This window comes from Protopterus annectens, chromosome 4.part0 (genome assembly GCF_019279795.1).
Source record: "Protopterus annectens isolate FY-2018-M chromosome 4.part0, PAN1.0, whole genome shotgun sequence".
NCBI classification, from domain to species: Eukaryota; Metazoa; Chordata; order Ceratodontiformes; family Protopteridae; genus Protopterus; species Protopterus annectens.
In genome coordinates this window covers 644346245-644370508 of record NC_056733.1, presented here as the reverse complement: position 1 = coordinate 644370508, position 24264 = coordinate 644346245, and the positions used below count along the sequence as shown (strand labels likewise).

Sequence of the window (24264 nt, the reverse complement as noted above, 5' to 3'; positions counted from 1 at the left end):
TGCTAACAGGTGTAGTTGCATGGCTGAGGCCGTGTGCCAAAGTGGCATGGCGAGCCTGCACAGAAGGTACAAGTGAGTCACTCCCTGCTTGTTTATGTACCACATCACAGTGGTGTTGTCTGTTTTGATCAGTAGAGCCCCCGGGGAGAGGAGAAGTCTGAAAGCTGTCAGTGCATGCTGGACAGCTAACATCACTTTTTGGTTGATGTGCAGATGTAATTTATGTGGACTCCATTGGCCCTGTATGCACCTACCATCCAGGTGTGCACCCCAGGCATAGTCTGATGCATCTGTGGTGAGGGTCTGGGCGGTGTGGGGTTGTGAGAAGGGTAGTCCCTTATTGTGGTAGCATGCTGCTGCCCACCAAAGAAAATCTTTCCTTAAGCAAGGTATCACTGGTATAAGTTTCCAGGTCTTGATAGTGTTGACACCAAATGCTTTTTAGGTACCATTGTACTTTCCTCATAAGCAGTCTGGCATATGGAATGAGTAGAATGCAAGAAGCCATGAACCCCAGAGCTTGCAGGATTTTCCTTGCGGATAACTGGGGTCTGGGTGGCTAGTTGAGAGAAATAGGCTGTCAGGTAGGTTTGCTTTTCGGGTATAAGGAATGCCATCTGGGATGCTGTGTCCAGGGGCTTGCTCCCAGGAATGTAATATTTTGGGTGGGTACTAGCTTGGATTTATTTTCGTTGATAGTATACCCTAGGGAGGTCCTTTACAAAGGCCAGGTGCTTGAGCAGCTTTTTCTGACTGTCTGCCTGAATTAGACAGTCGTTTAAGTATGGGTAAATTTGAATATTTCTTTGCCTACAAAAAGCAATGGGGGGAGCCAGACATTTTATGAAAACTCTGGGAGCAGTGGATAAGCCAAAGGAAAGTGCAGAGAACTGAAAGTGCAGTGATCCTGCCCTGCAACATAGATATTTCCTGCATGATTCCCTGATTGGGATGTGTAGCTAGGCCTCTTTTAGGTCTAGGGTGGCTAACCAAGCATCCTTGGAGAGCATAGGTAGTAGTTGCTGGAGGGTGATCATTTTGAATTTTGGTATCACTAGGAAGGTGTTTAGAATGGATAGATCGAGGATGGGGTGCCAGGTGCCCTCTTTTCTTGGTATCAGGAAGAGTCTGGAGCAGAAACCTTGGCCTATCTGTTCTGCAGGAATGTGCTCTATTGCCCTCACAGAGAGCAGTGAAAGGACTTGCTTTTTGGCCTCTGCCCACTGGTTTGGGGGAAGATATGGGAACCCTTTTGGGGTTGATAGAGTAGAAATAAAATCTGTATCCCTGGGACACTAAGTTGAGGACCCAGCGGTCGTTGGTAATGGTGACTCAGGTGCTTGCGTGGAAGGATAGTTTTCCTCCTAGGGGCAAGTGCAGGCGGGCAGAGGGAAAGGAGTGGAAGTGGAGAGTCATTGTGAGTTCTTACCATGGGGGGGGGGGGGTGGCTTAGCACTCCCTGGTTTTGAAGAGGAGGAACTCCGTTGCTTAGATCTCTGCATTTCCTGGGGCTGCTGTCTGGGGGGGCCTGCTTCCCCAGGGTCTGGGCTGAGCTGACCTGGAGGGAGCAGGAAAGGACCAGTGCTTGGAAGGGTAATGCCTACTGAACCTGGGTGGCTGCACCTGCAGGAAGTCCTTAACTGTCTGCATAGATTTAGCTTTTTCTTCTGTCTTTTTTAAGACCTCCTCTGCCTTGGTGCCAAATAAGTTGTCTTTGTGCAAGGGTGCGTCCAATAATTTGGATTTAACATGGTCTGACAAGGTCTGTTCCTTAAGCCAAGCATGCCTTCTAAGGACAGAACCAGTAACTGCTGCCCTGCAATATGCTTCTAGGGCGTCAAAACCACACTGTAAGGTGACCTTAGTTACTTGACTTGCAGAATGCATTAACTCTTGTAACTATTTTCTGCACAAGCAGGAAAAGATGATATATTTCGTTTGGTATGCTGCTGAAATTTTAGCATATGGAACTGACAATTTAGTGCTCTAATAGCAAGAGTAACAGAGGTGTATACTTTTTTACCCCATCTGTCTAATACTCAGGAATCCCTATCTGAAGGGGTGGGATTCTTAGCAGAAGTTGCTTTAATTCCTTTGGGCCCTTGAGAAATAACCTCAGGGTCAGCAATAGGATTTTTGAAAAGAAATTTGTGAGAGTCAGGGGCTCTATAGTACCTGTCAGGTTTCCTGGGAGCAGGAGGGAGGGTGTCAGGAGTCAAACTAGATTCCATGAAAACAACATCCACAACATCCAGGACGGGAGAAACAGCCAGAGGTCTGTGCTGTGGAAGATCTAAGAATTCCCTAAGTCTCTTTTTAGACTGAGGGTAGTCATGACATTCTCATTGGAAATGCTCCCTTAAAGTATGTAGGGTTTCCGCAAAGGAAAAGTCCTCGGGTGGAGAGGCTGAAGGAATTGATTCCTCTGCATCAGAATGCTCATAAGCAGAGAGGTGTTGCTTGTCTTCACATTCAGATGTCTCACAGTCATCGGACTACTGTTCAGATAAAACTACTGGGGACAAGTCTCTTTCTTTTGGAAGGGGTAGCTTGGCTTCCCCTGATCAGCATTATACGGTCTTCTGCCACATTAAGCATTTGAGACTGAGGCAAGGAAGTAGGTGCCTGAGATTGGGTCGTCGGTTTCTTGGGTGTAGTCCATACCCTGGGCCTTAGAAACTCTGTAATTTTAGAAAGAACGGTAGATGCGAAAGAAGACTTTGGTCTGTGTTGAAAATTGGTAGTGCGAAGTACTTCCTCGGAAGCCAGTGCCTGCTCAGCGGCTCCAGACCCATCCAAGGTAGAGACAATTGCAGGATCCTCAGTCAATGAAAAGAATCGTGGTATACCGTACTCCGAAAGGGTATTGGTAGAGGCCTGCGAATCCACAGAAGCTGGCATCAGGGGCTGCGAAAGTGTCTCATTGAGGATCGGAGAACTGACGACTAGCTTAATGGAAGCATCGTCAGTAGGTTTGGACCTGTGCAGTCTGTCTCTGTCTTTATCCTTACATTTTTTCAGAAGATCTGCCATCGGATGGCTTACTGAAGCCATATCGGAATTTGTGGACTGAGCGCGAAAATATATGGCTACAATAAGGGCCTGACGACGTATAGGTCTGGTGTTGAACAAAGCACAAAAGCGTCAGTGGGGGATGTCGTGGTCTGGGCCTAAGCAAGTGATGCAGTAAGAATGAAAGTCTTGGTTTGGTATTTGCTTTCCACAGGCGAGACAATTGTTAACTTTTTCTGACATCGGTTAGAGCAATGAAAAAGAATCCTCAACGGGGTACTTAGCTTTTGAAGACTTCAACTTCAACTAGGAAAATGAAAACTCATGTAGCGGCCAATGAAAACTCATGTAGCGGCCAACTGACACTCGTGCAAACTGCTTCTGCTTCGGGCTCCTCGGCAAGAAAGACTGATGTAATGGTGTCGGCTGCCTTATTTTATACTACTGACGACCTGACATCAGTCCTGGAGCGACAGCAGCTGACGCAGAAATACTAAGCCGCTGGTATTCGGGCCGACTGAGGGCTACTCTGGCAGGGACAATCCAAATGTGATGACTGCAACAGTGAAACACGAAGAACATCTGCAATGACGTGCTCTATGGGAAATCAAACTATTTAAAATGTCTGGCCAAAGGCTCACCTCTTCTTCAGGCTAAATTCTAAATTACACATATATTACATCCTGAAGCAGTGATCCATATGTCACCATGCTCCCTTATGTCTTTATTTACTATCTTAATGCATCATGCCACAGACAACTCAAACGGTAGGGGAAAGGCAGAAAAAAAAGTGTGAAAACCTGACTACAGGAAACAACTGGTGGCATTTCTGATGAGATGTCAGCAAGGACCACAACTGCCAGATTGCCTGCAGGACACCCCCACAACCTGCTCAACCTCACTGGGAAATATCAATTTCAGGGAAATTAATGAGCTAGGCTGATAGGTGGGAGTCTTGACTGTTGGCACGCATGGTGGGGAAAATGCAAACAGAAAAAAAATTCTGAGCAAACAAAGTATGTGTATTGCTCTTCTAGGAGTAATGTGCAATATATCTCCACGTTCAAGAATCCCAGATAGGAAAAGACATCTTCAGAAGTCAGTCAAGTACTGACTCAAAACACATTTACTGTGATCACAAGTCCTTAAAAAAGAGAAGTAAAGACTCCAACCTTATAGCTTTAAGAGCATCCTTGAACCTCAACAGAAAGACAAAGCTTCTCTGTATGACAACCACAATTACCAGCAAGCATCTAGTTGAGAAGAGGTACAGCATAAACCAAATGGTAATACTCTGAACTAACAATAATTACCTTTCACTATAAAACTGGTATGTTTGGTATGCAAACACTTCACTGCTACAGAAAGACAAAGACCCTTCAAGTCTAACGAACATTTTTTCTACATTACGTGAGTGGTTCTAAGCTTTGGAGAATCTGTAATATACAGAATGGCTGGAAGAGACAGATAACTGAGAGAAAATGGAAAATGTTTCACAGATGGCCCCACATTACTATCCAAAATCATCTCGCCTCCACTGATTTACATGTGGAAAAATTTCAGTTCCACTCACTCCTACCTCTTAAGGCAGGCATTAGCGTGTATTACTTGGATGGAATCAGGGACTGCAGTCAGACTCTTCAGATGCTTTTATGTGACGTGTGACTTTGGGGGAGAGCATCATTTATCCCAGCCTTGCAGGCAGAGCAGACATGACACATCAGCTATAAAAAAATGTATGTAGTCAGTACAGCAGTATTTTGCACATTTATTTCTGATGTCAGAGGATGAGATGGAAGTGGATTTTTCCACAGCCTCAAGCAATTGGGTTTATGTTCCAATACAGATAGTACAGTGCAGCACAGGAGGAGGTGGTCATACTCCAGAGATGACACACTTTGGATGAAGTGTTAAAATAAGGTCCCGTCTTAACAGACTTGGTGGCAGTTGAGACTAATGTATAGACCTGCTATACCATGGATGAATTTTTAAAATGAGGCCCCACTTGACAAATCAGGGGTGCTAGTGGGAGTTCAGACTGATGTTAAAGACCATAAAGTTATAGAGTCAACCTATTATAACCTTAGATGGTTGAGCGTGGTTACTACTGGAGTCATAACTTTAGGGAATTCTGCCACAGGCAGAGGTCTAACATTCAGCCAGACTTTCAGAGATGAGAATACTTCTTTGAATGGGCTTACATCATTGGTTACATCATACAGGAGGAAGGCAGCATGCCCTTTAGGATGGCTGAAGTAAATACAGTTTTAACCTTAGAAATCAGGTTCAGTCTGCAATGATTTCAGAAGGCATGGAGACAGGATTAGGTAGCTGCTTCCAGACCTTCCTGTGTACTAACTATTTTTTAAAAAGTAGTAGTAGAAACAGTGCCCCTAGTAGAAATAAAACATTTTTTTTTCTTTCTACATGCTTTCCATGTAACTTGCGGCAGGAGTGAATGCAAAAATGCTATCCATTTAGATTTTCAGCAAATGCCACAAAGATATTTTGTGTTTCCTAAATTTTTTTTGTTCTGTCAAAGTAATACCTAAAAGTTCCATGTGCACATCCAGGAGTGAACTATTTCCCACCCCTCTATTTTAGGGTGCAGGAATAAAGTGATAGTTTAATGCTTGGTTTTAGAGCCATTTCTTTGATTACCTTAGGTATAAAAGGAGGAGTTAGTGGAGAAGGTGACCCTGTCCTTGTGAAAAACAAAATCAAGATTTGTGCTTCAGAAATTTCAACACAGGAATTTGAGGCAGTTTGTTCAAACAGGTATCAAAGTCAACTTTTCCAGCATAAAATTCTAGTCCTAAGCTGAGGGCAGAATTCGCTTGAGAGGCCTGAGATGAAGAGTGCCCATTAACAGCTGCCTAACTGGTAGTTTGGAAATGAGAGATGGAGGGAACTGATGAAGTCATAGCTGCTCCCTAAATGTGGAAGGACCCTGTGGCCTCCTTGTCTCCATCTACCCTCTTGCAGTCTCCTTACTTCATTTCTACCTTTGCTTTACTTTTACTTTTCTCTGCTTCCAAGAAGAAGGACCCATGCTTTGACCGGTAATTCCTGCTGAATTTAGATAGGGAAGGCGGAGCAAGTTCTTAACATATTCTAAAGTCTTACCCTTGTCTTCCAACGTTTTTGAAGGTGTAAGTCTAGGAACAGCAGCTCTTTTATCCAGTGGAGCACTGAGATGTTGCACCTTTATTTGGATGCTGCATCTTGAACATCACACCCATATTTTACAACTCATTTTCCTAGCTGAAAGGGGGTCTGGTCCTACTGGACTAAAACACCCTTTTTCTTGTCTCATCCTGCACTTCCCCACAACTCTTCAGTAGCTGCTTATGGATGTGTTCTTGATAAATGAAGATGCGAGTCTGGCCATTAAAAGACTTAAATGTCAGGGCTGTTGAGGCATACACTTTTGACATGCCTATCAAGTAACTTAAAATTCTTATTACTAGAGAATGTATTATGGCCTGGAGCCAGCCAAGCTCCACTTACAGTCTGCAGGAACAGTGTCTGGATTTGCAGGGATGTTTGTTAGGGAATTTGTGAGGGGAGTGAAATCTATACAAAACAGTCCAGTCTCTGTAGGGATGGCGACTGGTAATCTCCCACCAAGATGCTAGAATTTGACATGTCTAAGAGGGCTTCCGGGACTGGAAAACAGCAACAGGTTTTGGAAGTTCAAACCCCAGAATGCCACAGCTCTTTACAGCTTTCATGGGACTGCCACTGCAAATGCTCTCTTATCACTGAAAGTGTACCCCAAATGATAGGTCTTCTGGAGGAGAGTTAGAATCAGGATATCCTCACTATCTGTTTCATAAGCTAAAGATAAAGGAAGGAACATCTGGGATCTGTAGTACAGATCCTCTCCTGCATTTTTATAGTCTGAGGAAGGGACATATGAGATCTGTAGTACTGATTTTCTCCTTCATTTTCAGAGTCTGAGAAGTGAGCATCCTCTCAATGAGGAGCTCTCCCCTCCTCCTCTTGGAGGGTATGACTCCATATACAAGATTTGCTTGGATCAGACTGCAAGGTCTGCATAAACTTGAAAAATGACTGAGCTAATCCTGTGAGACAGAACTGTGAACCATCGAGGAGCACAATTTACTTGGCAGAGATCTGGGTCTCGGGGTAGGTCTTATGTTGAGCAGCCACTTGGGGTCCAACTTCCAAGTAGAAGAGTGAATATGTCCTCCTCTAGAATAAGCAACAGTAAAACACCTTATCTCTGCTTAATGACCAAATGATATAATGTTCAGGGGAAGATAGCATTATCTTCTAGTGTCAAATCAAAGAGCTGTTCAGTCCAGTGGGATCTGTTAATAGCTGATGGGAGTGGTGGAGTGAAAAGGGGAAACACCAGAGTCTTCAGTCAAAACAGATGTTATGTCCTACAGCTGGGCTGTACAACTCTCACAGATCTTTATAACTCTCCTTATGCCTGCTTTTCTTTTAGAGGGGATGTTTTGCTGACAACCATCTGAGGACACTGCAAACTTTGGGGAAGTAAGTCACAAGCCTTTTCTGTTTAAATTAGGTCTGGATAGCAATGCATCTTGGGCCTGAACTCTTGACATTTTTCACAAGCACTAATGTCAAGCTACAACCTCAGACAACACAAACACAGACATTGTGCCTATCTTTTAGAAAGAAATCTGGTATTTGCAAGTTCATTGCCTTTCTTATGGCAGAACCAATACCTCCACATCAGGAGATGCCAGACATGTCTGCAAATTAAAATAAAATAAAATAAAAACAAAGAAGCAGCCATTAGCCAAATCAGGCACAACAGTACTCAGTAAGAGCTAGTACAAAAGAGGTTCCCCAGTGGGGAACTATGAAAAAGTTTTTTTTTACAGAATTTGTACAGTTATGATGTATGAGGAGGAATATATTAACAGTATGTTCTGCATATATGCAACATGAAGATGTCCAAAGGAAAGGTGATATTAGCCTGGTCAAGGGGGAAGGGTGCTCAGCTCAGAAAGTCTGGCCAGATATTTTTTATTTCGACCTGTTGCAGAGTTCCCTAAGGTTATGACTCCAACAGTGAGCTATACGTAGGATGAATTCTTAAAATGAAGCTTCATCTAATAGAACTGGTGATAGTTCAGACTGATTGCTAAACACCTTCCTCACTTTGAATGAGGTTTTCAAAATGAGGGCTCACCAAGATCTGGTTGTAGTTCAGACTGATGTTAAAGATATAACAGAATAAATCTGGCGAAGTGTAAGGGAAATTCTGAAGTATCCAACACAAATTTTCTGATTCACTATAGACAATCAATGCACTTACCCAGCAATCAAATTAACAAACAAAATGTTTAGAAATATCAAAAACGTTTTTTTGCAGAATTTGGAGTCATTTTGACATACACAAGGGTTTTTCAGCATATCAAAACAGCAAGGACTTCACATTTTTTAAAAGAAGCATTCATAACTGCCTTGCTCATTCATATTGATGGCAAAGGTAGACATGGAACACCAAAATACCACAAACTTTTGAGCGTTTTCATTCTTTAATCTATGCTTGGGGTTGAAGGATGAAGAGGAATGGGAGTCCAGACATGCAGCATGGAAGGAGACAACCGAAATTTTTCCAACTAATATGGGACAATCAAACACCACAGGGAGGAAAATCATGGAACTGGGAGGGAAGCAGAGAAATATCAGGCAGGAGCTATCACTGTTATCCCAGTATTACTCATTCTGTGGAACTAGCAGCTCCAAAAAGACTGGAAATCATTAATATTACAGACTTTAAATTGTCTGAATTTCACAACAGGGTACTGAACCTTGGCTTTATTGGTTCATACTTTGATTGATATTAGATTTGTACACATTTTAAATTTAACACTTATTTTTAAAGAGGCAGTTAAGTCCATGTGTAACTAATTATTTTAAGAAGAGCACTGCATTTAACCCATATTACATCCTACTTAAAAAGTTTTTTAAATTAATGTGAAGAAGAGGTTTTTGCCAGTTTAATTATTAAAGAAAAAAAAGCACTGAGTGAACTGACTGAATTAAATGAGGTTAGGTTCATGAAATTGGAGAAAGGCAATTGTATAGTTATGATGTATGAGGAAGACTATATCAACCGAATGTTTGAGGTACTGGCTGATCAATCTAGTTAGAAACTGATAAGTAGGAATGAGTTAAAATATGGCTCATGAAAAACATGACGATGCTTTATGGGAGTTGTTAAATGGTGGATTAATTAGCAACAATCTATTTCATTTTTTAAGGGTTTATAATCCAAGGCTGAGACATTTTTTCTGGGATTCCTAAAGCCCATAAATAAAAAATAAACCCACCCTTTAGACCTACAGCAGAAGCTAAAGGAAGCAAAAATGGAATCTTGGGGGAAATTTATTTAGACTACAGAAATGTTTATGTTTAGTTTCTTCTCATATTATTGATTCTTGGGATTTCATAAAAAGAGTATAGCTTCCTTTATGAAACCTAATATTAGTTTTGACTTTATGGCTACTGTGGATGTGGCATCATTTTATACTAGCACTCCACACGATCGGGGGGGGGGGTGAGTTTGTATGAATTTTTAGGCAACACAACTAGTTTGGTAAATCAAGATATTAACTGCTTTTCTGGTATGCTAGAAATGGTTTTAAAACATAACTTTCATTATGTTTGAAAACAAAATATATCAGCAGATAAACGGCATAGCGATGGGAGCCCTGACAGCTCCTGTCTATGCCAATTTAGTGTTGGGGAAAGAAGATATGTTTCTGAGGTCTAACACATATTTTAGAGATAACATAGAGCTCTATGGATGTTTTATTGATTGTGTCTTTGGAAAATGTTTATTGGAAGCATTTCATGTTTTTTTTAACAAACTAGAAAAGTCTACTAATTTCTTGTTTACTTCTTTTACAGATAAATATAGTATTAATTACTTAGACATAACTATTTATTGATCTGAAGACTCTTTGTAGTTGAGACTTAATAGGAAGAATTTGTTTGCCAGTAAGTATTTATATTATAGCAGTGCTGGAATATTAAAAGTCAATTAGGGTGGCAAGACTTACCTCAGAAGATAGCGTTTTTTTTTGTTTTTTTTAAATGAATGCAACATTTTGGTTAAATATTTTTGGACAGGGGTTACTCTAGTAGTTTAACTTGGTTTGGTTTAGCAGGAAATACTAAGAGAAGATTTATCAGCCAGTAACCAGGTCGATGACAGTTTTAGAGACAAGTGTCTCATAACAGCATACTCCTTGGATGTTAGAAAAATTGTGGGTATTTTTAACAATTGGAAAGTTATTCTTGGGAATCTTGAACTGAGTAAATTTTCATGTAGTATTACAACAGTAGCGTACAAGAGAGAGGTTTCTATTAAGGCTCTGTTGGAAGGTAAAAAGATAAAAAGCCAATTGGTTCTGGGAAACCTAAAGGTACATTTCCATGTGGTAGATATTCATATGTAGGTTTATAGATGTGTCAGTTTTTTTTAAGGTAGAAAACAATATTTTCCAAAGTAGAGTATTTCATTTGCACTTCTAGAGGTCTGGTATATTTAGCCATGTACACCTTCTTGTTCCTCATATTATGTTGGTAAGGCAAATGCACTCAGTTGAGCTCCAAAGTATGAACAAGTTTACTCAATAAGAGTCAAAGACTTGACTAACGGTCTGACTAAGCACAGTTTTAGCATGTACTAATTTTAAAAAGTTTTTTTTAGTAATTAAAAAAAAGTGTTAACTTACAGGGAAAGGATTTTAACTTGCCAGGAGAGCAAAAAGAATTACTATGGCAGTTGAATTTAGGAGCCTTTCTCCCTCCCTGACTGGATTCTATCTCCTTAAACAAGTATTTTAGCTACAAGAGATTTTAGAAGTCTGCAATTGGTTAAATAACATCACATAACCATTGGTTAAGGTAATTTATAAGTGGTGATAAGTTTGTTGCATTTTTAATCTGATGAAGTTTGTAGACTGAAGAACGAAAGCACTCGAAAGTTGTGGTGTTTTGGTGTTTCTTGTTACCATCATTTTTACAACTGTAGTGTATATAGGCAGACTGTGTTTTTATATTAATTGCAAGACCAACAAATTCAAGTGAAGAATGTCTCTATTCATAAATCTGCAGGCACCATAGCCCTAACAAAAGTAAAAAGGATAAATAAGCTGATTATCCAAGTTATCTCACTGCTAGGGTTTAAAGATGGAGAGAAACACTTTTTTTCATACAAACCTTGTATGACTGCATTTTCTCCGATATTTTGTCTCTATCCAATTCTTCATCTTTATCGGAGGATTCCTCTTCTTCCTTTCCAGATAATTCCTCTTCTTCCTCCCCTTCACTGTCCAACTCCTTGGGTCGTGAATGACGGCGTTTTGGACCCACCGCATCCAGATCTGCCTTGACAAAATCTGATGTATCTGTATCTCGCTCTGGCTCTACAACAGAAAAATACCAGATTAGTACAGGAGTAGGTACATTTCACACTGTTTTTTTTTTTTTTTTTTCAGGACTAAATGACCTCTAGTTGTGATAGCCTCCCCCAACATGCCCTTTTTTATTCTTTCTTCTCCAGCTGTTGCCAGCAGTACCAGATTTAACTGCTCAATAAGAGAGTCTTCCTTCAACAAAAAGGATTTACCTTTAAACACCAGGATCTTAATCCCATACCAAGGTGAAAGGCAGAGGTACCAAAAACTGCTAGCCAATTATATACATAATATGTGCCAATGTTTTGCTTACTTACCTACATACCCTACATAAGTATGTTTAACTGTCTGCATGCATACGTCCATACACTTGAGTGCTACATCTGCTTGTGTAAGCAATGCACCCCCTGGTGTGCCACCAACCTCTACTACTAGCCACTTCTGCAGCAATGATGCAAAGTTCTCCTTAAATGAAGAGGAGGAGGTTGACAACTAACCACTGAGCTGCTCATCAAATGGGTCACAAGCAAAGTACAGTTTTGTACCTACCATAAATGTAGATGTGCAACTGCAGTCATAACATATGGGTTGTCCTGCCTCAGGCAGCCCTCGGTCGGCCGAATTCCAAAGTCTGGGTCCGGCGTCGGCCGGTGTCGCCTCCTCTCTGACGTCACAATGGCTGGAGTATAAAGGCATCGCCCGACACCATCTTCTTCAGTGTTTCTTGCCCCAGATGCCAGGTGCCCTCCTAGGAAGGCTAAATTTGGTAAATGGATAAAATAATCCCAAACATGCACAACAGTAATAAACAGATACATCACAGGAGATACCCCCAGCTGAAGGGAAGAGGGGTAGGGACCCAAAAAGGAGGATACAGAGGGGTAGGAGGGTGGGAAAATCCGACTGCAGTTGCATATCGGACATCTACATTTATGGTAGGTACAAAACTGTACTATGCCCTTCAAGAATGCAACTGCAGTCATAACATATGGGTTGAGTACCATAGCCAAGCTGGGGGTGGATGGAACTAAGATAAGGATGGTGTAGCTAAAATCCCTTGCAGGACTGCCGAAGCAAAGCCTGCTCGGGATCTGGAGTATAAGGGCAGGTTGTAGTGCTTGGTAAATGTATGCACGGAGCTCCATGTAGCAGCTTCTAAAATGTCCTTTGTTGCCCCTCCTCTTAGGAAAGCTGTGGAAGTGGCTACAGCTCTGGTGGAATGTGGCCCGATATTGGCTGGCACACCTTTTCCATGGAAAGAGTAGCAAAATCTGATGCAGTGTCCAATCCATTTTGAAATTGTTTGCTTGGAGATTGCTTTTCCTTGTACTCCAGCAGCATAGGCTACAAACAGCTGGTCAGACCTTCTGGTGGCCTTAGTTCTGTCCAAGTAGTAGCGTAATTGTCTGTGTATGTCCAAAGTATGCAGTAGTTTTTCCCCCTTATTTTGAGGATTGGGGAAGAATGCAGGTAGATGAATAGCTTGATTTAGAGACACCCTGGAAATTACTTTTGGCATGAATGTAGGATTGGTTCTTAGAGAGACTCTGTCTTGATGAAAAATGAGGAAGGGGGGCACTGCCATGAGTGCCTGTATCTCCGAAACTCTTCTTACAGAGGTGACTGCCAATAAGAAGGCAGTCTTCCATGACAGAAATTGCATTTCTGAGGTTGCTGCTGGCTCAAATGGAGGAAGAGTTAGTTTTTCCAACACATAGTTGAGATCCCATGCAAGTACTGGCTGTTTTCTGGGAGGTTTGATATTCTTTATCCCTCTTAGAAACTGTCTTAGCAGAGGATGCGAAAACACTGGAGGGTCACAGTTGTATTTTGCTGAGATTGCTGAGGCATGAATCTTTATTGAGGAGTATGAGAGTCCAGTATGAAATAGTTCTGCCAAGTATTCTAATATTTGAGGTATACTCAGTAATGCTGTGTCCTGACCCCTGTTGGCATTCCAGATACTGAATCTCTTCCACTTGGCTGAATAGGTTTTTCTGGTGGAAGGTTTGCGTGCTTCCAGCAAGATCTCTTGAACAGATTTGGAAAGAGAGTTTGGTGTTGAAGTCATGGTAGCCTCCAGGCTGTCAGATGCAATGTTTTCAGGTCTTGATGTACAGTCCTGTAATTGTGTTGAGTTAGGAGCAGGGACCATAGGGTCAGAGGCCATGGCTTGGTCTGAGTTATGGTTAATAGCAATGGGTACCAGTGTTGCCTCGGCCAGTCTGGAGCTATCAAGATGCCTGTTGGTTGTTCTGCTTTGATCTTCAGTATCACCTTGGTCAGCAGAGGCAGGGGAGGGAATGCATACATTTTTAGAGAATTCCAGCTGAAGGAGAGAGTATCCGTTTTCCAAGCTAGAGGGTGGTGAGTCCTTGTGCAGAACTTTTCCAGGTGATGATTTAAGTGGGAAGCAAAAAGATCTACGTCCGGTCTTCCCCATGTTCTTGCCAGTTGAGAGAAAATGTGAGGGTGCAGCATCCATTCGTGTGGATCCATGAAATTTCTGCTCAGATTGTCCGCCAGTACATTGTCCTTGCCTGGTACAAACTGGGATTGTAAATGTATCCTCAGGCTCAGGGATTTTTCCCAGAGAAGCATTGTTAGTCTGCAGAGGGGGTAAGAATGAGTGCCTCCCTGCTTGTTTATGTACCACATGACAGTAGTGTTGTCTGTCCTTATTAGCAACTGTCCCTGTTTTAGTGTTTTTTCGAAAGTCTCGATGGCATGTATCACTGCCAACATCTCCTTTTGGTTTATGTGCAGATGTCTTTCCTTTGGCGTCCAAAGACCTTGAATGCATCTGCCCTCCATGTGCGCCCCCCATCCATGGTCTGAGGCGTCTGTTATCATTTGGTCTGCTTGAGGACTGTTGAAAGGCATGCCTTCGTTTAGTTGACTGGCTTGAGCCCACCATAGAAATTCCTTTTGCAGACATGGAATAAGTGGGATTATGTCCTCTAGGCTGCTGTTGTGTTGAGACCATAAGTTTTTTAGATACCATTGCAGCTTTCTCATATGAAGTCTTGCCAAAGGTATCAGAAGGATGCAAGATGCCATGAAACCCAGGGCCTGCAGGATTTTCCTTGCAGTCAGCTGGGAAAGCTTTGCTAGGCCTTTGAAGTACTCTGGTAAATGCTGCTGTTTTTCCTCTGTGAGGTAGGCCATTTGTTTTTCCGTGTCCAGTTTGGCTCCTAGGAATATAATTTGTTGGGATGGGAGTAAGTTTGACTTCTGAATGTTGACTGTGTATCCCAAGGCCTGCAGTAGATGCATGACATAGTCCAAATTCCCTTTTAAGGTTTGTTTGCTGTCTGCTTGTATGAAACAGTCGTCCAAGTAGGGGTATATTTGAATCCCCTGCAGTCTGCAGTGTGCCACTACTGATGCCAGGCATTTCGTGAACACTCTGGGCGCAGTAGATAAGCCAAACGGCAATGCTGAGAATTGATAATGCTCTGTCCCTGCAAGAAATCTGAGGTATCTTCTGCAGCTTGTCTGATTGGGACATGCAGGTATGCCTCCTTGAGGTCCAGAGTGACCAGCCAAGACCCCTTGCCCAACATGGGAAGAAGTTGCTGCAAAGTCAGCATTTTGAACTTTGGCACAATGAGGAAAGTGTTTAGAGTTGACAAGTCCAGTATGGGTCTCCACTTGTTTTCTTTTCTTGGAACAAGGAACAGTCTTGAATAAAATCCCTGGCCTTGTTCCTGAGGAGGAACCCTTTCTATTGCTTTTATACTTAATAGCTTGGAAACTTGAGTGAGTGCCTCTGCCCTTAGATGATGTGGCAGGTTTGGCATGCCTTGTTTTATTGGTAATGTGTGGAAGTGGAATCTGTAACCTTTGTCTATCAAATCCAGAATCCAATTGTCCTTGGTTAAGATATGCCAGTTTTGTGAGAATAAGGCTAATTTTCCGCCCAAAGGTGCTTCTCTTTGAACCTTTGTAGGCGGTACGAAAGTCAAGTCATTGTGATTGTCCTTGTGGTGCAGCTGAATTGTCTGTGCCACTTCTTTGAGTTGGAGGTTGCCATTGGTGTCCCCTGTAAGATCCTCGGTATTGCCCTCTACCTCGGGCACGTCTGCTTTTTCCCCTTTGAAACTTGTCAGAGCCGGGGAAGGACCAATTCTTGGAGGGCCAGTTTCTGCTGAATCTGGGTGGCTGAACCTGAAGGAAATCCTTGACTGTCTGTACTTACTTTGCTTTATCCTCTATGGATTTCAATACATCTTGCGCAGTAGCACCAAAAAGCTTTTGTTTTTCCAAAGGTGCATCCAGTAACTTTACTTTAACATGGTCAGGCAAAGACTGATCCTTCAACCATAGCAGTCATAGCTGCCCTACATGAAGCTTCCAGTGCATCATAACCACACTGCAGAAAATGGTTATTAACCTGCTGAGTGTTATGAATATGGTCCTGCAGTGCCTTTTTATCAGTAGGCTCAGGAGAGGCTAACTTTTTCTGTAAATCATCCAGGAGAAAATCTTGGTACTGAAACATGTGAAAAAGGCAGTTGAGAGACCTCATGGCTAGGGTAGTAGAGGTATATACTTTTTTACCCTATCTCTCCAGGGACCTTGCTTCTCTGTCAGCTGGCAGTGGGTTTTTGGCAGAGGAGGAAGCCACTCCCCTTAGGGCCCTGTGAAATAGTTTCTAGGTCCACAGAGTGAGCCTTAAAAAGGTGCTTGTGAGTGTCAGGGACCCTGTAATATCTGTCCGGCTTGACAGGAGCAGGAGGAAGAGAATCAGGGTTGGCACTGGAGTCAGAGAAAAACATCATCCAAAACATCCATAACTGGAGGGATAGCCAAGGGTCTGTGCTGGGGAAGCTTAAGGAAAGTACGAAGCCTTTTCCTGGAGTCAGAGAATTCCTGACCCTGCCATTGAAAATGTTCCCTCATGGAATGCAGGACTTCACCAAAAGAGTAATCCTCTGGAGGGGAGGCAGAGGGAATTGATTCCTCAGCATCAGAGTCCTCGTAGGCCTGGAAGGGTTCTTCTTGGGCATCAGAATGCTCAGAATCCCCAGAGGCTTCATCCGAGGAGAGGTCGTCCGCCTGCTCAGTTCTAGGCCTTTTTTCTGCAGGTGGCTGAGAACCCCTGTCCGGATGAGGCTGAGACCCCCTGATAAGGGAAATAAGATCTGCAGCCAGAGACATGATCTGCTTATGAGATGAAGGGGCCTGGGCAGGTTTAGGATGGGCCTTGGCCTGACTGGCAGCCTTAGCACGTGCAAAGGCCTTGATGGACATGGAAACAGGAGGCCTAGCAGCCCCACGTGCAGGCGTTACCTTGTCCACAGGAATGGTGTCGGGGAGATCCAGAACTTTGGTTTCCGGAGGAAAATCCACAACCGGCACCGGAGAGATCTCCGAGACCGAAGGTCGTGTTAACGCTGTGACATCGGCCTGGAGTGGTTGATTTACCACTTCTGAGGGGACCGGAGCGCTAGCAGAGGATTTAGGAGTAGCATCGGTAGTGGACGCGGGCCGAGGATGTCGGTCCCGGTCCTTGCGTTTTTTAGCAGATTGGGTTGTTGGTTGATCCGACGGCATGATATACGCAAAGGATTCACCGAAAAAGTCCTCTGCAAATTCTGCCCGGCGCCTGAGAGTGCGCTTATTAAAGCAAGCACAGGCAGCACAGGCCGAGATGTCGTGGTCTGGGCCCAGGCAAGGAAGGCAGAGAGAATGGAAGTCCTTATGTGGTATTTGTTTACCACAAGACAAACAATTATTAACTTTCTCAATTTGTTCTGACATTGGCTGAGGCAAGAATAAATGTTCCTCAATGGGGTACTTAGCTTTTAGATGACTTCGGTACTGAAAACACAGGAGCTGACCGACCGGCACTTGCGAACTGCTTCTGCTTCGGGCACCGCGCGGCAAGAAAGACTGAAGAAGATGGCGTCGGCCGATGCCTTTATACTCCAGCCGTTGTGACGTCGGAGAGGAGGCGACACCGGCCGACGCCGGACCCAGACTTTGGAATTCGGCCGACCGAGGGCTGCCTGAGGCAGGACAACCCATATGTTATGACTGCAGTTGCATTCTTGAAGGACATCACAGTCAGGTGCTCTTGAAACAAGTAGGTGAACAAAAGAAATTTAGACTGTTGCACAAAATTATTTGCTTTAATTCTTACAAGTCAGCAAGCTTGTCATTCCATATTTAAATAATTTTGCTGAATACAAACTTATCTTACCTAATTCTCAATATCTAACACTGTTATGAATTCTGAAGTGATACAGTCACTTCCTAAATGATCACTTACTGCAGGGTCAAAGGAGAATAAAAAATCTTATTTAAAAAGGAGATATTTTCTACAAAAAAATGTTCAAAATACGAAGCAAGTACAATGACATGACACTGACATGCTAATCTGAGAAGAGACTTCAGAAAAAAGGGCCATGCAAGACAAAGAATGTACCAAAATACACCGGTTAAATCACTACCAAGTGTGCAAAAGTATGGTACAGTTGTGTAAGTTGCACTTAACCATTAACAGTGGATGTTCAAATTCCTCATTGCTGCAGTAGCCCATGGGTTGTGTCTTACCCAAGACACAGCAACCAGCCAGCTTCTAAAAACTTTGGCTCACTTGCACAACTTCATTCCGACTGCTAAATGGTCAGCCCTGAAGAAGGAAAATTAGCAGTCAGTGGGAAATCTGCAGGACTTTGCCAACTAAATAAAAAGTAGCATATCCATCCTGAACTAACCGACAAAGAATAACCAAACACAACACATAGGGGATGGTGGGTGGGAGTGGCTACTGCAGTAGTGACGAATTCTAACACCTACTGTTATGGATAACTGCAACTTGCACAACAGTACTACATTCATCATTCCCACTGCTGCTGCAGCCTATGGGTGGAACACCACAGCTTATTACATCCTGGGGGGATAAGAATACAGATGCAGGAAACCCTGGAGAAGGCTCTAGGAATGTCAATCCTGAGACTTGAACAAATAATCCAGTATGTAATTCCTTGTAGACGTATACAGAGGACTACACAGCTGTTTCTAGTAAGCTTCTAGAATCTGACTTTTTCCAATATTGTCAATATGCCTTAATATTGCCTGGAAAGGGTCCATCATGGTGAGTACAACAAAAACACAAGGAATAACCATCTGGAAACGTCTATTTGACACAGGTTGCTCTTTTTTACTCCCAAAAGAAGAAATAGCATAACTGATAGCCTATTCTAAAGGAACTGGTTCCATCAAGGTAGTACCTGAGCAGCCCATGTATATCCAGAGTACGAGGAATCCTCTCTCAATGGGGCTGAAGGTTGGAACAGAACAATGGGAGACTTGCAGCCTGATTCAAAGAAACTGAAATTACCTTGGGCACAAATGAGGGATTTGTTCTTACTGATACCCTAATCCGTAAAGCAGATCACACAAGGTTTACCCACCAAATAAGCTTGCACCTCAGATACTAATCTTGCAGATGTCAGAGCAATAAAAAGAGGATTTTATAAACCTTGAATATGCAAGATTAGAAAGTACAGAAAGAGGACATGTTTAAATTTGTACTATGTTCTTCATACTCACTGTTGCAGTCCTGACTTATAGGTTCATAGGTAGGTACTAGGCTATCGGCCCTTTTTGCCCATACAAGCCTAGCCAAAAATTGTACCCTGGCTTTCGCCACCCAAGAAAATTATTTTCCTGTGCCCCTGTCGAGCAGAGCCACAGAAGTGATCCCCGGGGTGAATTTCCCATTTCCCATCCAATCAAGATTTTTCTTGAAGAGTGCTAATGAGGAGCTCTGTTTGACATAGATAGGTAGTCTGTTCCAGAGTATGGGAAGTCTCTGGGACAGGAATCTATCCCTCCAGCATATTCTGTTTATTGTGGTGACAAGGTTTAGGTCCCTAGAGCGTGTAGCTCTGAGGGGATTGGGATTTCTTTAAGTGGAGCATGTCCAACAGCTCTGGGTTTGACATAGCTTTGTATGTTAGGCAGAGATCGCCCCTGAGTAGGCGATATGCGATGGAGTAAAGCTGTAGTTTTTTGAGACGGTCTGCATAGGGCATCTGTTTGAGGCCAGTAATCCCCTTTGTGAGGTATTTCTGTGGTCTTTCCAGTTGTTGTAGATGTCTTGTGAGGTACATACCAAAAGGGGTGCTGCACTCTATAATGGTTCTAATGAGTGATGAGTAGAGGGGAACAATGACCTCTTTTTTTCTGGATGAGAATCCTTTTGTGATGAGATGAGCCACGTAGAAGGATTTCCTGACCACTGTGGCGATGTGATTATCAAAGGAGAGACTACTGTCCACCTGTGTCCCAAGGTCTCATCACATTTTCGGCATGTGGTAGTTCATGGGTACAGAGTTTTTACCAAAGGGGATGACAATACACTTTTTGGCATTGAGCTTCAGGCCATGGCTTTGACACCAGGTATCTGTCTCAGTGAGGCCCTTTTGTAGTTTGTCCACATCATTAGGAGTTTCGATTATGGCTCCTAGTTTGCAGTCATCTGCAAACTTTGTTACCCAAAGACCTTCTGTGATGGCCTGCACTTCAGAGAAGTAGATACCAAACAGGAGAGGACCCAGGACTGAACCCTGTGGTACTCCACTTGTCACTGGTCTGATGTCGGATTTGGAATCCGCTACTTTCACAGTGAGGGTTCTGTCCTTGAGCCAGTTGGCAACCCATCTTGTGACATAGGGATTTATACCTAGTTTAGTGAGCTTATCTATAATTCCAGAGTGGGGGATGGTGTCGAAAGCCTTGGTGAGATCTAGATAAGTTGTGTGAACCATTTTACCCTCATCTATGGCTTTGGTGACTGCTTCAAAGAAGTCAATCAGGTTTAGGAGACATGATCTGCCTTTTACAAATCCAAACTGGGTAGGGTCCTGAGTTTGGAGATTACCAATGTCTTTGTTTATGAGTTCCATGATGATACGTTCCATGGCCTTGCAGACCAGGCTCGTCAGGCTAACGGGGCGGTAGTTCCCAGGGTCCGTCGTGGCTCCCCCTTTGTGGAGTGGGATAACTGTCGCGGTGTGCCATTCAGTGGGTACAAAGCCTGAGGTGAGGCTACGATTGAACATGGTACTTGGGTAGGGTGCCAGTTCATTCTGTAGTTCGTGTAGAACGCAGCCTGGGATATTGTCAGGTCCCATGGATGCTGTGTTCTTGGTTTTGGAGAGTGTGTTTTTTACCTGTGCAGCCGTGATTATAGGAACTTTGCATTCTTCCGGTATAGAGATGGGCCCTCTAGGGGGTGAGAGGGGGGTAAAGTTAGCACTGAACCTATCTGCTAGGATGTAGGCAATAGCAGTTGGTTCTGTATATTTAGTGCCATTGTGCTGTAACTCAGAGCAGATCTGAGTGTTCCCATTTAGATTCTTGACATAGCTATAAAATACTTTATGGTTGTCTTTAGAGTCAGTGGCAGTTTTGTTTTCGTAACTAGCTTTGGAGGATTTTATGAGGGATCTCAGCTTCTTACTGAGGTTGACCAGGGAGTTCCTCCAGTCATGGGATTTTACTCTTTTTTGCAACAGTTTCTTTCTTCTGTTGTAGAGTTTGTTTATGGCAGAGGACCACCAGATTGGCTTCCTTTTTTTGGAGGATAACATCTTGGTTCTATTAGGGATAGCACGATCCATGCACTCTTGTAAGTGCTTATAAAGTGCATTTGTGTAGGATTTGGCAGTCATACCTCTATTGTCCTTCTGCATGGGTGTCATGAAGTTTGCCATGGGATGACTCCCAAAGCTGAGATGAGGGTGATAGGTCCCTTAAGAAGAAGAGAGTATGCCCTGCACCATGGCAGTGGCAAATCCTGCTCTTGACTTGGAGAAGGCTGACAGGTAGTAGTGTTTGGTAAAGGCATGCATCGATGACAAGGTAGCTGCTTCTAAAATGTCTTTGGGAGGTACTCCCCTCAGGAAAGCAGTGGAGGTAGAAGTGGCTCTAGCTGAATGTATCTTAACAGATTCAGTGGGCGTTTGCTGTGGTAGGTGTAACAAAAGGAAATACACTTGGAGACTGTTTTCTTTGCACAAGTCTCCAAACAAACTAACAGTTGTTCTGATTTTCTGAAATTTTAGTTCTGTCAAGGTAGTAGTGAAGTTGCCTGTGTACATCCATGGAGTGAAGGATTCTGTCCCCCTGGTTCTGTGGTTTAGGAAAGAAAGTAGGCAAGTGTATGGCTTGGTTCAGGGAAGTTTCCATAACCACCTTGGGCATAAAGGAAGGGTTAGTGATATTCTGTCTGGGTGGAATATAAGAAAGGGTTCCACTGCCATGAGGGCTGGCAACTCAGAGACCCTTCTAGCTGAGATGATAGCCAGTAAAAGGACAGTTTTCCAGGTCAATAATTTTAAAATCAGTGGAAGCAGCTGGTTCAGGTAAAGTAATTTTTTCTAGAACAAAGTTGAGGTCCCAAGGAGGTGTGGGCTGCCTCCTGTGAAGTCTGACGTGCAACACTCCCCATAAGGAACTGTTTCATTAGGGGGTGGGAAAAGACAGGAGGAACAGCAGGGATGTGAGCTAAAATGGCAGGTGTGTATTTTAAAGGATGAAAAGGATAGGTATTTGTCCACCAACATAGCCAGATATTCAAAAATGGCTGAAATACTGGTTGAAACAGAGTTGAAGCTTTGCTGCTGACACCAAATAGAGAATCTTTTCAACCTGGCAGAGTATATTTTCCTAGTACTAGGTCTTCTAGACTCACTGAGGATATTAAGCACCTGACTACTCAAGTGAGTGCTCATGGTAGAATTTTGATGACGTATCCAGACAGAGAGATTGAGAGCCTGCAGGTTGGGATGCACAAACTTTCCCTTTACCTGAGTCAGCAGATCAACTCTCTAACTGCTAAGATTTTTATTTGGTCAAACTCAGTAGCAGGGGGTACCAGTGCTGCCTGGGACAGTGTAGGGCTATCAGGATGACCCTCAGTCCTTCTTCCCTGATTTTTAGTAGGACCCTTGGAAGGAGAGGCAGGGGAGGAAATGCATAAAGAAATAGGTGGCTCTAGAGGAAGGAGAAGGTATCTTTCTTCCAAGCTATGTGAAGTTTGCTCCTGGAACAGAATCTTTTTAGCTGAGTATTTTTTGTCAGTGACAGAGGTCTGTTTGAGGGAATCTCCATTTCTGGACTATGCTGAGAAATGTTACCAGATGTAACTGCCACTTGGGATCCATTAAGTGTCTACTGAGGTGGTCTGCTAGAGTGTTCTGAGCTCCAGGAAGATACTGTGCCATCAGGTACAACCCAAAACATCAGCTGTCTCCCAGTTCTGTATTTTTAGCCGGCAAAGAGGTTAGGAGTGGGTGTCCCCTTGTTTACTTATGTACCACATCACTGTTATGTTGTCTGTTTTGATAAGTAGGACCCCTGAATTCCAGTGATCCTTGAAGACCACCATGCCCTTCTGTACGGCCATCAATTCCTTCCAATGTATGTGCTTGTGCCTGAATTGCTCTTCCCATTTGCCCTGGGATAGAAGGTGCTGGAAATGGGCTCCCCCAGGGTGTGTCTGATGCATCCGTGGTTAAGGTTTGGCACTGAGGGATGAACCTGAAGGGGATATCCTGGTTCTGTGCACATGCTTGTGCCCACCATGCCAATTCCTCCCTGAGGCAGTGAATTAGCTGGATTTCCATCTCAGGGGACTGAATACTGGCACCACAGATTCTTGAGGTACCACTGAAGCTTCCTCATGTGTAACTTGGCCAAAGAATCATTAGTATACAAGATGCCATGTAGCCCAGTGCTCTGAAGAATTCCCTGGCTGAAAGGCATTGCCTCTGCATAATGTCCTGGAAGTATTGGCTTAAAAAGGAATCCTTGTGTGGGAGAAGGAAGGCCTTCTGGAGGAAGGAATCCAGCAGAGCCCCCAGGAAAACTATCCTGGTGGAAGGATTTCTGTTGAACCCTAGGGAAGAGAGTAGGGTCTGGGTGAAGGCCAGATCCTTGAGGAGCTTTGACCATCTCGTGGCTTGAATGAGGCAGTTATCAAGATAAGGGTAAATTTGGATGCCTCTCATTCTGCAGAAGGTGATCACAGGAGCCAAACATTTTGTGAAGACCCTGGGAGCAGCAGACAAGCCAAAGGGAAGTGCAGAGAAATGAAAGTGCTTGGGTACCTGCTCTGAAGCGAAGAAAGCTTCTGCAGGAATCCTTCTACAGGAATATGTAAGTAGGCATCTTTCAGGTCTCAGGTGACCATTAGGGCCTGAGAAGTGATCATGGGAAGAAGCTTTTGAAGAGTAAGCACTGTGAATTTTGGAACTAGGAGGGACTGATTGAGATGGACTGATCCAGGATAGGGTGCCAAACGTCTTCTTTCCTGGGTACCAGGAATAGCTTGGAGTAAAACCATTTTCCTATCTGGTGGTCTGGTACGGATTCCACAGAGCCCTGATAGCACAGGTTGTGAATCTGAGAAATTGCATCTGCTCTTTGGTTTTATGGCACATCAGGGTAGCCTGAGAATTTTAATGGTTCTTTGAAAGTGAGCTGGTAGCCATTTGAGAGTACTTCCAGAAACCACTTGTCCAAGATGATGAGGGCCCAGTTTTCCTTAAACGGGGAAAGTCTTCCTCCTATATTGTCTGGGGTTGGGGTGGGGAAAAGAGTCATTGTTGATCTCTGCTAGGGCCCTGTGGCCTGGCATTCCTCAGCTTGGGTGTTCCCGAGGATAACTACTTTGCCCTCTGAGATTGTTGCTGCTGTCTATGAGGCCTTTCTCTTGGGTTTTTCCTCTAAATGGGTTTTGATTGGGAGGGAAAGAAAGAATGCTTAGTGGGAAAATTCCTACTGAACCTAGGTGACTGAA

The 24264-nt window shown here is 43.4% G+C and overlaps 1 protein-coding gene across 1 annotated transcript in view; it reads right to left on the bottom strand.

Annotated features, from left to right (window-relative positions):
• The window catches only part of SETD1B (SET domain containing 1B, histone lysine methyltransferase), a 1665584-nt gene that overhangs the window by 653989 nt on the left and 987331 nt on the right, over positions 1–24264 (bottom strand). The window contains exon 13 of the mRNA XM_044068611.1: positions 11248–11453. Within this exon, the coding sequence (XP_043924546.1) occupies positions 11248–11453 (206 nt within the window). The remainder of the gene's footprint in view (positions 1–11247; positions 11454–24264) is intronic.